The sequence below is a fragment of the Glycine max genome, chromosome 15, assembly GCF_000004515.6.
Source record: "Glycine max cultivar Williams 82 chromosome 15, Glycine_max_v4.0, whole genome shotgun sequence".
Taxonomy (NCBI): Eukaryota; Viridiplantae; Streptophyta; class Magnoliopsida; order Fabales; family Fabaceae; genus Glycine; species Glycine max.
This window is the reverse complement of record NC_038251.2, coordinates 67333-80806: the sequence shown is the minus strand read 5'-3', so window position 1 is coordinate 80806 and position 13474 is coordinate 67333. Positions and strand designations below refer to the sequence as shown.

Sequence of the window (13474 nt, the reverse complement as noted above, 5' to 3'; positions counted from 1 at the left end):
ATTTAATTATGATCTTGTTTTAATTGGTTAAAATATTATTATAGTTTACTATCATATTAAATGTTGAATTATAATATTGTTCATAATTACAATAAAGTAATTGGAGATCTACGTTTTTTAAAAGATAAAGATAAAGAAAGATAAAATCAAGTGGATAAATGCAACGTTTAAAATTATAGATAAGCTTTTGGATAAAGATGAACTATGAGTGTGTATATTTTGTACTTGAAAAAGGGATAATGTAATATTTTCATACAATTAAAATTTTCTTCCTAGTCAGGAAAATTAGATTTCCACCACCTCCATGAAAAAAAATTTCGTGGAAAATATTAGGAATCTTATTTTTTTAAAATAAATAGCAAACACGGAAAACGATTCTTAATCTAAAATCCTCAAAAGAAATCAAGAACTTCTGTATCAAACACCCCCTAAGAATAGTGAATAGAGCTAGGTCATAGGCCTAGCAAAAATAAAAAAATAAAAAATAAAAATTAGAGCTAGGTCATACCAGCGACCACAGAAGATATAAACGCATTTTGACTAATTATATATTAATTTCTCATTTTGACTAATTATATTAATATTTCATCTGGTGCCCACTTTTTTGCTCTAAAAAAACTCAAGTTTGATTTTTAATGTAATTGAAAGAATTTCTATCTTTTTGAAAATGACTACAAGAGACGGAAGAATCTGCGGTGATAAGCTGAATTTCTACAAGGGAGATGACACCGTAAAATACAACACTATTATTATATTTACTGGCTATCATTAGACGACACAGGAGGATAGACGAGCATCCTTCCAATACCCATAAACTCAGCAGCAAATTCTTCATCGTTTTTTCCCAGCATATCCTTTAAGCTGCATTTGATATCCCTTCCTTTTAACACCCAATATCTTGGCTTTATCTTCTTCTCTAGTGAATAGCTAAAATACCTAGGGTAATCCACCACATCTCTTACTGGCCTCTCCATTGAGTTCACAAGGAATTCTATTTTTGGCCTAAGAACCCCCTCTATACTATACCCAAGGAGAGGAGAAAATGTACGTACCATATATGCAATGTCTTTCTCTGAAAGACCTAACTTCATCAAGTACATTATCCTGTAGAGCATCAACAGATCAAATTACTAGATAATAAACAAAATGACACCTCAATCATTCTTTTTTTTTTTTTTGGAAGGCTGAAAATATATATATTTTATTAATAAGAAAACCAGTACCAGTGGTACCAGAAATTAAAATTACAAGGCACCAAGGTGCTACCCTCCAAGAAAAACATCAACATAAGCAGCAAAAAACAACCAGGCCCAAACCCAACTAAGCAACGAAATTGGATATATTAGAGGACCAGTGGTTGAAGCTAGTACTAAAATCTTTATCATTGGCCTTTAACCATGACCAAGCTAAAGAAATAGCATGTTCCATGACTTTATAGGGATCAAAAGGTTTTCCTTGGAAAATCAAATGATTCCTATGCTGCCATATAGAACTAGTTAAGGCAATCCACCACCTCAATCATTCAATCACTCCAGGTGAGAAACAAGGTTCTTGTTTCACTTTTCTGTTGATGCGATGTAACAATTATGCAGTGGTCATGACTCATGATGCAGTTGAAGAAATCAGGAAATCATTATTTTCTTTTATTTTTCATATCTAATGATCAAAGAAAAGTGAAACTTGCACTGAACAATACCATGGTTATATCATCAAAAAATCTAAAGCATGGAGAATTATTTTATAATACTAGAGTAAACAAAATATTGAATTGAACCATTGATTGGGAAAGAGTAAACAAATATGATACTGGAGCAATGGTAAGCAAAATATAAAAAAGATGAGTCAGAACAATACCTTTGTAGCAAAGTTTTGTCAATGTCAGAAACAAGTAATTCTGGATACTTTCTGATAACCCCAGGAAGGAAAGTTTTAGAAACACCAACTCTACCAAGGAACTCAATCTTCCTTTGTAGAGTTTTATTAATGCTGGCAGCAAAAATTTCAGGGCAGCGAGCAAGTATTCTTCCGATGGTTTCTTTATCAAAACCCATATTTTCAAACAATAGAACAATCTGTACACAACAATGAGCAAGAGACTTGAATGGAAAATTTCCGAATATTATTATCTATAATAAAACTGGACAGAGTGATACATTATATAGACTAAACACTTTCCTAAAAAAGGCTAAACTTATAGTAACCATTTCTAATAAATTACAATAATTATAAAGTAATTAGTGGGACTACTACAATGCTTCCCCTCAAACCAGTGAATGGATATTGGACATTTATCATTTCCAACTTGCCATAAGGTCATGGAATCTCTGTATTACTTGATGCCAAGACAAGGTAGTTTGTAAAGGAAATTACCATAGCCACATTGCCGCCAAAGTAATGTTTATATACCCCAAATTCCCAAGACCAAACACCCTTCCATCATAAGCCTGCAACAAACCTCCAGGCCAACAAAATTATCTCTTCTCTGCTCGCCCCACAGCAAACCAAACAAAACTGACATCTTTCTCTAGAAATGGACAGCTAAAAATAATGGCATGCATATTGTCACGAAGAACCTTCCAAAAGCTTAAGTTATCAATTTAAGACGCATGACTATTTTAGTAACCTCTTTAATTTGCTCCCTCACACAAGACCCCTTTGGGCTTGAAGGGCAGATCGTGCACAAGCCGCCTACCTTGTGCAAAATTTCAACCTTTTCTTATCTAGAAAAAATGGATGAAGAAAGGATTTGAACTCTAGGCCACTTGGTCATACCATATCATGAACATGCTATCTCAAAAGCTTACGAATGTTTCATGTTTGAAATGCTCAAACTGAGGTTTGACCCAAAGCAACAAGACACAAGCTTTTCCTTGAGGTGTCTTGAAAGTTGTGTCAACTACAAACCAAACACAGACTACATTGTTGAGTGAACATGCATAATGATTTTATACATTTATAACATCTCTGTCAAATATCATACACTTGATTGAAGCTAAAAATAAATACCTGTAGAAAGTCTTTGGGCTTCCGCAATAGTAGTTGAGGACTTTTAGCAATAACCTGATTTAACTTTTTGTTTCGAACTCCTAGTTCAGCAAACTGATCCACCATTGACTTCAGCTTGCTAGTTGAACAACTCAATAGATGAGGGTGGCTTTCAATTGCACGGTCTATCTGTGTCTTTGGAACCTATAATGAAGCATTCTATTATTAGTTCAATGCTTCTATAAATCCCTCTTCCATGATGGTATCCAGAGGTTGTTCTTAAATATGATGCATTAGTTCTTTCTATTTCAAGGTATAGACAAGTCTGTTCAATTTCACAATAGAATATGTTTTCATGAAAAAACTTAAAATTCAAATTAATCTCCTTAGTTTGCTTTTAGCGATGATAACTCCAGTTACATATGCATCCAAAATGAAATGGACACATGCAACCATGACAGAACCTTGATAGAATATGAAAAGGCAAGGAGCTCCGTATAGTTTTCTTGAATACTTGTAGATAGAAGCCAAGGATATTTTAGCAACAGCTTAGCATAATCTTTATCAGGCAGGTCAATCTGCAAAATCATATAATAAAAATTTATTAAATGAAGGTGGAAATTGAGATTAAAATGATGAGTGGAAAGTACCTACCTCCTTGAAGACGAGGAGTCTAGTTTGAAGGAGTTGAAGATCCCAGAAGAGAAGAGGAGGAAAAGCCAGTATTATGTTTGAGATGCGAAATGTGGGGATTCCAAAATTGTGGAGAAAATGGAGTATGGGTGTGAAGTGGTTGTCCACTGATAACTGAAGTAGACGAGGAAATGATTCGATTAAGGAACGGAAAGCGGCATTCTTGTAAGCCAAAATGCCAAGACCACCAGGCTTTGCTTGGAGCTTTTCGAAAAAGGACAGAGTGTGTTGAAGGTCTTCATCAATTGAAATGGAGAGGTGGCGCATCATGAGGCGAATGCTTTTGATAAGCAAGTGATGGTCGGGAGTGGGAGAAAAGAACAAGAGTTGCTTGATACGAGTAACCTTGTGCATGAGAGATGGAAGAGTGTGAGTGTCAGAGGGGAGATATCTGGCAATGTTCATGGAGGAAGAGAGAGTAAAGCCCAGACTCTCTAAGTAGGCAACTTTGCCCTTGTCCCCTTTTTGAGCGGCGATATGAATAATCTTGTCCTTGAAGCTCAACCCAGCAAGCGCAATTTGCCACTGCTCCAAATCCCTCACACCTTCCACCAACATCTTCACGTACTCCGGTGACTTTGACGAGATCCACACCGAATCCTCCTCCGACACCCCCAATTCTCCAAGGTAACTTGAAACGGCCCTACGAGCTTCCTCCGAACCACAACCACAACGCCAACTTGATCTTCTTTTTCTTGCTTTATCGTTATCCACTTCAAATGATGAAGATATGGGAGGACGCGTGAATAACACGTACTTACTCAACTCAAAACAACCCTCAATCTTGTGTGCCAGTCGGACTGGGAACGCAAATGGGGCAAACCAATTTGTGTGAATTTTAACCAACATCTTCACATTACAACCGTCCCCTTCCATGTCCTAAAACCCATTTTATATCTTAAACCCTATAAGCGGAGTGGGCCCGGCCAACTTTGTTTTTCCAATAATCCAACATAAAGTTTTTAGGTGAAGTACTCATCTTGCTCCTTATTAAAATTCAGTCACTAAATAAAATATTTTAATTTAATTTATATAAATTGTGACAAATTGATCTTATCTATTATTAAATTTATGAGATTATTCTATTATTAAGTTATAATATTTAAGGATTAAGTTATATTTTTTTATAATTAATTTGACATTAAAATGTAAAGTTCAAATATCAATTTATCATTAAATTATCAGCAAGATCAATTATCATATTTTTTGGATATTTAGTAACTAAATTTGTCTTTTTCATTTTTCATGGATCAATCTGTCACCATCTAATACATTCAAAGACCAAAATAAAGTTTTTTTTAGAAAGAGATGTTTGAAGAAATATGTTTAAAAAATGTGTTTTTAACCTTCTTCCTCCTTAAATTCTTGATATGCGATTTATTCTGTTTATTTATTTATTTTCCTAATTTTAATCCTCACATTTAAAATTTTATATTTTTTATTTGCTCTTTTTATTTTATTTTGATTTAATTCAACTTTGGATTTAACATATATATTTAAGATATCATCATGAAATAACTTAATTAATTAAAGTATACAAATAAGAGAAATAAATGTTTGTAAAACTAAATATTATATTGAAATTACAAATTTAAAAAAATGTGGAAACTGAAATCTGGATCAAAATTAAAAAGGGAAAAAAAATTAAAATTTAACTTATTTTTTTATAAATAAAAACTCATATTTATTGGTCTCTTAAATTTGGGTTACTTTGTTTTTAATCTCCTAAGTTTAAATTTAACTTTTTAGTCCTCAATTTTTAAAAATGTTATTTTCAATGAGATAACTTTTAATGTATAAGAAAAAACAGTAAAGAAAGGAGTAGGAGAAGTAATAGGAACAATGAGTGAGAAAGAAGCAAGATAATTAAAAGGAGAATAATTAAAGAGGAAAATTAAATGAGATGTGAATGTTAAGACCTAGTATGTCTTGTTTAGCTAGGATGTATGAATTTATGATTTTTCTTTATCAATTTAATTGGATTTATTCTACCCACATCTATCTATTTACTTGTCCCCTGGTACCTCACGATAACAAACCTATTTTATTCATGTATCTCTCAAATGTCTTTGAAAAGACTCAATAAATAAAATGCATGAAGAATAAATTCTAGATGTTTGCTAAATGCATGGGCATAAATTACCATTATGTGTCTAGCAATGATTTTCTTATGATATATTTTCTTTATTGTTCTATTAGAAGTTATCCTCTCTTGCATCTAACCTCTAAAACTAATGTCTACACCTTTTCTTTAAATCTTATTAGAAGTTATCATCTCTCAAGCATCTAACCCCAAAAGAATGTAAAGATGAAAATGCAAGATAAAATAGAAAAGATAATAGAATAGAAAAACCTCAAAAGGAATCATTTTGCATTGATAAATCTGAAGTACACCATACATTGCTTGACTTTTTAGACCTACCAGGCCCTAAATAGTGGATTAGCCACTCATGGTCATGAGGGCTTTACAATGAGGGGGGGAGAAAGAATGGATACAAAAGAGAGAAGAAAGTAGGAGTTCTCAGGTGGTAGTGAGAGTGTTCTAAGACTCGATGTGTCATTTTCTCGTGGCCTGACTCCCTATTTATAGCTGTTGAAATGGACTTTGGGCCTTCGTAGGCTCACTAAGCGCGCCCTTCCTCGCTCGGCGCAGACTACATCGCGCGCTTAGTGAGCTCCTCCCGCTTAGCGAGTATTGTTTTGTTACGCGCGCTTAGCGCCTGTTGTGCGCTTAACACATTCTGTTTTGCCCGCTTAGCGTCTGTTGCGTGCTTAGCGCCTTCTGTTTTGTTTGTTGAGCGACTGTTGCGCGCTGAGCGAAACACTAGACTGGGCCTTTTCTGATTTCTTTTTTTTTTCTTTGTTATTTTCCATTTTTTATATCTGCAGCCAAAATTTAACGAAACATCAATTCTTTAATATTTAAGTATAAATAACAACTAAATAATTATTTTTAAAGACAATTTTATTTTATTTTCTATTATCAAAGTACAATTATTTAACGGTTATTACAGTTTTTTCATAAAAGAATCTTAGATTAATTTCAAGATAATTGAGATTTTTTTCTGGAAATAGACTAAAAGTAATATTTTTTGAAACTAAAAGACTAAAAAAACTTGAATTTGAAAATAAAAAACAATTATATAAAAATTTAAGGGACAAAAAATATAGTCTTTGTAAAAAATAATGATTATTTTTATTAAGATTTAGTTACACTTTTATCTCCAACATTTGTACTTTTTAACGAATTTTGCCTTCAATAAATTATTCTGGCACATTTAAAAATCTTGCTAATTGTGTCTGATGTCTTATGATCTTATCTATGTTACTGACACGTTCCGGAGGTTTTTAACTACAACTAAACACACACATTTAAAATAAGTATTTTTAATATAACGGTAGGTAAATATACTCCCACTATAAAATTTTATTTTCTCCCTTTACCCTTCTGTCCTCGCTCCAGCCGAACATCCGCCATCTTCGCTCTAAGTTCTCCAACACGCATCTATTTGCTGCTGCCAAAACCACCTAGCTCTGCCACCTCCAGCCAGTGGCATGCTCGTAATGCGTGCTTGCATTTATAAAAATCCAGTACTATATTTTCTTACCTTTCCATATTTCTCAGTTTGCTTGTTTTGTCATTTCATATAACAAGAGTTGTCGTACTTTTTGTCAGGGTATATAAATTAGAAATTGCAGGATTTACATTTTCTGAGATGGGATTGCTTGGTTTGTATTCATGATCTGCGAGTGATTCCATTTTGTTTGGTTAAAAATATATATATATTTTTTTGTGAAATTTCATTTGGTTTTCTGTTGTCGTGAATCCAGATAGAATGTGTTGATTGTTCTTGTTCTCACCGTTATTTTTTCTCTTTTTTGTGCATGGTGGGTTGATGTTGGATGATAATATTTTAATGTTAAGCATCGGTTTGTTATATAAGAAGTGCATCTTATTTTGAAGGAACGCGTTCTGCCACGGAGGCAGTCTCCAGTGGAAAATTTCTTGAAGAAACCGTTTCTTCAGGTTAAGGAATCATTAAGAACCCCCTTTTGGAGATCGCCCAAGATATTTACATAATACAAAAATTGCGATGCCCGCTCTACCTATATTTGCACCCCACACATCATTGAACAGAAATAAGTTCTTGTTGAATGCGTACATTATCTCTAGACTCTAGTGGTAGTGGAGTTTAGTTGAGAATTGAGATGGCCCCTGCATGCACGTTATATACATGGAAACAGACAAATCTGGCCTCGACTATATATATGTTTAAGGTTTTCCTTCTGTGGGCGTTGATGGAGCCGATGAGCTTTCCGAATGTACAAGCCGCAAGTCGCTGATCACATCCTGCAACAAGGTAATGGAATTGAAAGGCCGATATATACATATCATGATGAGAGCTAGAAATGAAGGTACATACCTGATGCACGAAAGCTTCACTGTGGCTGGGTGAAGATGCAGTGCATCCTAAAAAGATAGGCATGCTCATGTTTTGTTCGGCAAAGTCTCTCAATTTATCTAGCTCTGGCAACACTAGTTTGGCGAGGTCTGGCCTATCTTTTCGCCTGAGTTCAGCACACTTGACTGCTATTTTTGCAAGGCACAAGGCTTGTTCAAGAGGCCACCCGGTGACAGATGGATCCAGCATTTCGACGAAGGTGTCCTTCTCGATAGACTCTCCAGCAAGGTGAGCCAGTCCCATTGGAGGCCTGCCTGTCAATAATTGAAGAAATATGATCCCTAGAGAATAAACATCTGACTTCACACCAAGCATTCCTGTTTGCTGATACTCAGGATCAATATAACAAAGTGTTCCAGCTGCTGATGTCATGCAGCATTGTGTTACATTTTCAGCTACAGCTGGGACAAGCCTTGCCAATCCAACATCGCTTATCTTACTCACATAATTCTGGTCTAGCAAAATGTTGCCTGGTTTCAGATCACGGTGCACTAAAGGTTCAGGCTTGGTCTGATGCAGGAATAGTAATCCCGTCCCTATCTCTGCAGCAATTCGGAACCTCAGCTGCCAAGACAGAACACTCTTGTTCTTTTTTTGAAACAGACAATCTTCTAAGCTTCCATTAGCCATATATTCATAAATCAATATTCCATACTCCGGACACGCTCCTAGAAGAAGCACCATGTTTGGGTGTCGCATGCAGCTCAGTATGTCAATCTGCATATATAAGATTACAAGTAATTACTCCCACAACATATTTGGCTATTCATTTCATTCCTGGCATTATTAATAACTAGAGACTTTTAATTATGCATGCTTTTAGGTTTACCCTTGAGATCCAAAATTTCCCTTCTCTCTCTACTCACTACATGATCGAGCAGTCTCCATTCCAATTTTGGAAAAGGAAAAGAAGAGAGAGACGTAAGGGGAAGTTTGAGATAGAAAAAATAATGTGGAAAAGTAGAGACACTATCCAACTATATGGATATCACTCTCAACTGATTTTTCAAGGTCTCATTCAAGTGAACTGGACGCGACGGAAACATGTGATGCAGTTAAATACAAAAGTGGTTTAGAATTACTCATGTCCATTGGTTGATCACCTCTTGCTGAAACTGTGACTTCCCTTGAGCAGCATCTGGACGTAGAACCTTGACAGCAACTGGAGTGTGATCAAGGTAACATTTATAAACAAGGCCATAACCTCCTTCCCCGATTCTCTGGGATTCAGAAAAGAAGTTTGTGGCTGTTTCAATCTCCTCTATACAGTATCTCCTATATCTCACATCAGTTTGGGCTAGATTTTCCAATAGCTTCCTCATTTCCTCTGCTTCTTTAAGAGCTTTAACTTCAACACTCGCTCTTCTATGTGTTTCCACCTCTGCAATTTTCTTAGATGCTTCAGCAGTTTCCATGGCTGCTCTACATCTTGCTTTCTCTTTCTCAGCAATTGCCATTGCAGCTTCCTGAGCCAATCGTGCCTCATCTATTTTTTTTTCTTCCTCAAGTCTCTGGTGGGTCAACTCCATAAACTGTAGCAAACAAAAGAGTAGTACCAATTGAAATCGCAATAGCACGTTTATATAAAAAGGGACTATATATACTTTTCAGATTCTACCTTCTGCTGTGATATATATGCTTCTCTGCATGCTGTACTGTACATTTCCATCCTTTGCGTTAACTCAAGCTTCAGCCTCCTCATATCAGCTTCTACTACTTCATCCTAAATTGTTTTAGCAAAAGAAAGTGGTTACCTTTAATGGTCACGTGTTTGAAGATATGCTCGAAAAACTAGAATTTTTAAAAGCAAATAGCGTAACCTGCTAGCCATCGGATGGCTACTCTAATATATTGAAAGAAGATATTCATAGCTAATCAATTGAAGTGGTGTATATAAAAAAGAAATGTGCTCACTCACCACGCTCTGTGATGAATATGAAAATGATGTTGTACAGCTTTCATGTGAGAATGACGTATCTGGTGAATAGGGGTTGAACTTGAGTCCCAATCGAGTTGATCCAAAGCTATGATCTGAATTGGTAGAAAGTCGAGAAGTTCGGCCTGTGTCAATGTAGTCATAAACGGAGGATGAACGTCCACTGCTTGGCCTCTCAGAGCTTACAAATGATATGTCTGTGTCTGATTCTGGGAAGTCCACACATGACATTCCACCCATGCCTCTTCCTCTTACAAATGGAGACCTGCTTCAAGGAAACCATATTGTTATGTTATTCTGGGTTAGGGATAGGAAATTTAATTGCTTTGAAGACTTACTTAAAAGATTCATCCGCCTGGCTGTGAGGTTTGATTGATGTCCTGTCTGCAACATGTATGCATGTGATTATAAGTGGAATGCAAGGATAGATAGATGCCCAACAAACAGTTTAGTACTATATATCACAGAAACGAACCTCTCAAATTCATACGTCTGGAGGATATCTCTGCAGGTTGAGTTTGGACCTGGCTAATTAGATCATGTATATGGCTCAGAAGTGGAGATGTATGAGCGGCCGGGCGAGTAGCATTCCGAACTGAAGAGACTTTGCCCTTTGAAATGACAAACACAGTACAAAAATCCGGCGCCCCCTTTGAAATGCTACTTGATGCGCTTGATGACTTAAATCTGCACAATATAGGTGCATAATTATATGCAGTTATGCATAATACAATGCCTTTGTTGGCTTCTATAACCACAAAAGGACTCTGTCCGCTAATATCAAAATTATTCTCCTTTTTAAAAATACTTATGAATCCAATCTTAATTAACTTGTTGGAGATACTGAATCTTACCGAATAAACCCATGCCTGGATGTTGCACCAACCACCAAGTTCTCAATTGCTGCATAAGAGACATACTCTGTTATTGCTTTCACAACATCAGTGTCTTCAAGTAGGACATCAAGGCATTGTATCTAACAAAATATTTAACAGCAGTAAGTAATTAATGTGGGAACAAAAATCTGATGCCATGTTATTCTACTAATTTGAGTAAAAAGATCAAGCAGAAAAAAACTATCAAACCTACATCTTTGCGTGTACAATAGCAATGGAAAGTGAGAAACAGATCCTTGATAGTGTTATCAAGTTGGTAACTCCCCGGAGATGCAGATGAATTGCTGATGTTACATATAATGACCTCTTTACCCCCTGTAGCAATTGAAAAAAATTATAAGTGTTTTATGCTATGTAGTATGCAGTTACATTCCTCTAGTTTCTGTAAGAGTCTTATATTATGGAGGTCGAAATTTAATTTGTTAGTAACATTTTGTTTGGTTTAATTTATTTATTTTATATATATTCTGCTTATAAAATTAAAATATTTACATAGTGGATAAGCATTTAATAATTTATTTTTCTTAAATGTATTTGTGAATTTATATATTTTAATTTTGCCGGAATTTTAAAATGTCAATATTGTATCACGTCATCAGCTTGGCCACCTCAACTGCTCCACTGTGTCTTCTGTAATATTTCGGCAATGTTTATGTCTCCACCAATCTTGAGACCAAGGGTTAACAACGACTATTCAGTACAAAAAATACTTATTATTACGGTTTGTCTATTTTAGTTGACATCCAACGGTTTAAACCCCGTGGACCATAGTAGAATTTGCCTGAAGGCTGAATCATCATGAACATCGTTCTCGAAGCTCTCAAAGGATGAAGAAGAGAGTATTGGGAACATAATGAAATGAATTATGATCGTTTTTTATAAATAAATTAATTAGCAAGGGCCTGGGCCGGTTTTGCAAATAAATAAAAAAATAGATAAATAGGAGAACTTACTAGAGACGGGTGAGGATGTCCCGTGCAAAACGTGGATTAGAATAACAGTTTGACCTCTGGTAAGAAGACAATCAACAGCCCATTTAAGAGCGTATTGGCTTCCTTTATTCTTGTCTATAGCCACTGCCACTAATCCATTTCCTCCTCCTCCCTTTCTAATCCCTGATGCTTTAGGATTGGGAAGCCACATTTCTCTTCTTTCAGCTAACACACATTTCTCTTCATGTGCATCTTAATAAATATCCTATTAGGTAAAAAGATTGTTGTACAAAATAGTTCTTAACCGAATGTCGAAAACGATATATAGAAAGCCATCCCTAATTTATGGGCAATCAATCAAAATTTCCTTTTCTTATCCTATCAGTTAGAGGGAAACACAAAAAAATTAAAAACAAGTGCCGCATCAATAACGGAACTATGTTATATTTGGGGTTCTTTACCCTTTAACTTTTTGTATTTTCATAAAATAAAAACTTATATGTATGATATATTTATATTGAAGTAATTGCTTTTATTTAGTGAAATTTGGCTTTAGACATAATAGTATTTAGGTGTCGATTATTTTTTTAAAAAATATTTTTTGAAATATCATACATAAAAAATCATATGTATGATATTTTTTATATGGTACTTAGGTGTCGTTTATTTATAAAAAAACATTTTGTTATCTTTTTATAATCTTTATTTTCTAAATACATTTGTTGCCAAAATTAAATATTTTATTTCTTCTTTATTTCTCTCCTCTCTAACTTCATTCCTCCCATTTTCCACATCCAAATAAATTTACCTTTTCTTCTTTTCTACTTTTGTTGATATTTATTTAGGTTTTTTTTTCTCTTCAATTTTTGTAATGTACTTTATTTAATAGGTTATTCAAATTAAATAAGTAATGCAGATCAGAATTTTTAATATTTATTTGATTTAATGTACTTTGTGGACATTATTAACACACTAACCCAATCATCATGAATTTGGTTCCATTTCGGTAATTAAAATGCAGAGAGATGCTTGTTATATTGTTGGCAAGCATACCAATTAGTATAGTATTTTCATAAAATGAGTACAAAATTGTCTTCATAGGGACTTATTTGTATCTAGCTATTTGTGTAATTCAATATCTAGGCAATGGAATGTATTGTTTTTAATAAATAAGTTCCAAAAATTTAATTCCGCGTTCTTAACAAAGCCAAAAATAAGGTAGATTTTTCAATGACAATAAATCAAACAGTTGGTATACAAGGGTTGATAGCAACAATTAAACAAATTAGTTGGAGTATTTGGTGTTACTAGACAAATAACTATGTAATATTAAAAGTTTTTCTTCATTTAATAAAAATTCACATATGTCTTTTAACATTGATTCCTCAAGTGAGAGAAGTTAATTCACTTAACCCCACTCCTAATACCTTAGCAAGTATACTTAATGATTTAGCAAGATCGATCAACAATTATTAAGAGTCTAATAAACTAAGGAAGTATTCATTAGATACTATTCTCAAAATCTAATTTTAAAGTATTTTCCAATAACAATAAAAATCACAAGATAAG

The 13474-nt window shown here is 34.4% G+C and overlaps 2 protein-coding genes across 3 annotated transcripts; both read right to left on the bottom strand.

The window, feature by feature from the left end:
* Window positions 1-629: 629 nt before the first annotated feature.
* Window positions 630-4542, bottom strand: LOC100802127 (transcription termination factor MTERF2, chloroplastic). The gene is made up of 5 exons (XM_003546855.5): window positions 3640-4542; window positions 3450-3563; window positions 3007-3189; window positions 1855-2072; window positions 630-1104 (listed from the first exon to the last, which is right to left on the bottom strand). Exons 1-5 carry the CDS (start codon window positions 4525-4527, stop codon window positions 756-758), a joined length of 1752 nt encoding a protein of 583 aa, XP_003546903.2. The 5' UTR covers window positions 4528-4542; the 3' UTR covers window positions 630-755.
* A 3329-nt stretch (window positions 4543-7871) lies between these two features.
* Window positions 7872-12129, bottom strand: LOC100801601 (U-box domain-containing protein 35). 2 transcript variants are annotated; one of them, XM_041009760.1, is made up of 10 exons: window positions 11927-12129; window positions 11167-11288; window positions 10932-11053; window positions 10553-10764; window positions 10416-10461; window positions 10060-10342; window positions 9760-9864; window positions 9245-9673; window positions 8103-8858; window positions 7872-8018 (listed from the first exon to the last, which is right to left on the bottom strand). In XM_041009760.1, the coding sequence occupies exons 1-10, from the start codon at window positions 12114-12116 to the stop codon at window positions 7872-7874; spliced, it is 2412 nt and encodes an 803-aa protein (XP_040865694.1). In that variant the 5' UTR covers window positions 12117-12129. The 2 variants fall into 2 exon arrangements, with proteins under 2 accessions (XP_040865694.1, XP_014622904.1); XM_014767418.3 differs by having other exon boundaries at window positions 7890-8029.
* Window positions 12130-13474: the final 1345 nt, after the last annotated feature.

Coding starts and splice junctions, on each gene's coding strand:
- LOC100801601 (XM_041009760.1), bottom strand. CDS start 12,116: ATGTGGCTTCCCAATCCTAAAGCATCAGGGATTAGAAAGGGAGGAGGA. Junction 11,289..11,926: donor GACATCCTCACCCGTCTCTA/GTAAGTTCTCCT, acceptor CAATTGCTACAG/GGGGTAAAGAGGTCATTATA. Junction 9,674..9,759: donor CATATATATCACAGCAGAAG/GTAGAATCTGAA, acceptor TGTTTGCTACAG/TTTATGGAGTTGACCCACCA.
- LOC100802127 (XM_003546855.5), bottom strand. CDS start 4,527: ATGTTGGTTAAAATTCACACAAATTGGTTTGCCCCATTTGCGTTCCCA. Junction 3,190..3,449: donor CCTTTTCATATTCTATCAAG/GTTCTGTCATGG, acceptor GCTTCATTATAG/GTTCCAAAGACACAGATAGA. Junction 1,105..1,854: donor GACAAAACTTTGCTACAAAG/GTATTGTTCTGA, acceptor GATGCTCTACAG/GATAATGTACTTGATGAAGT.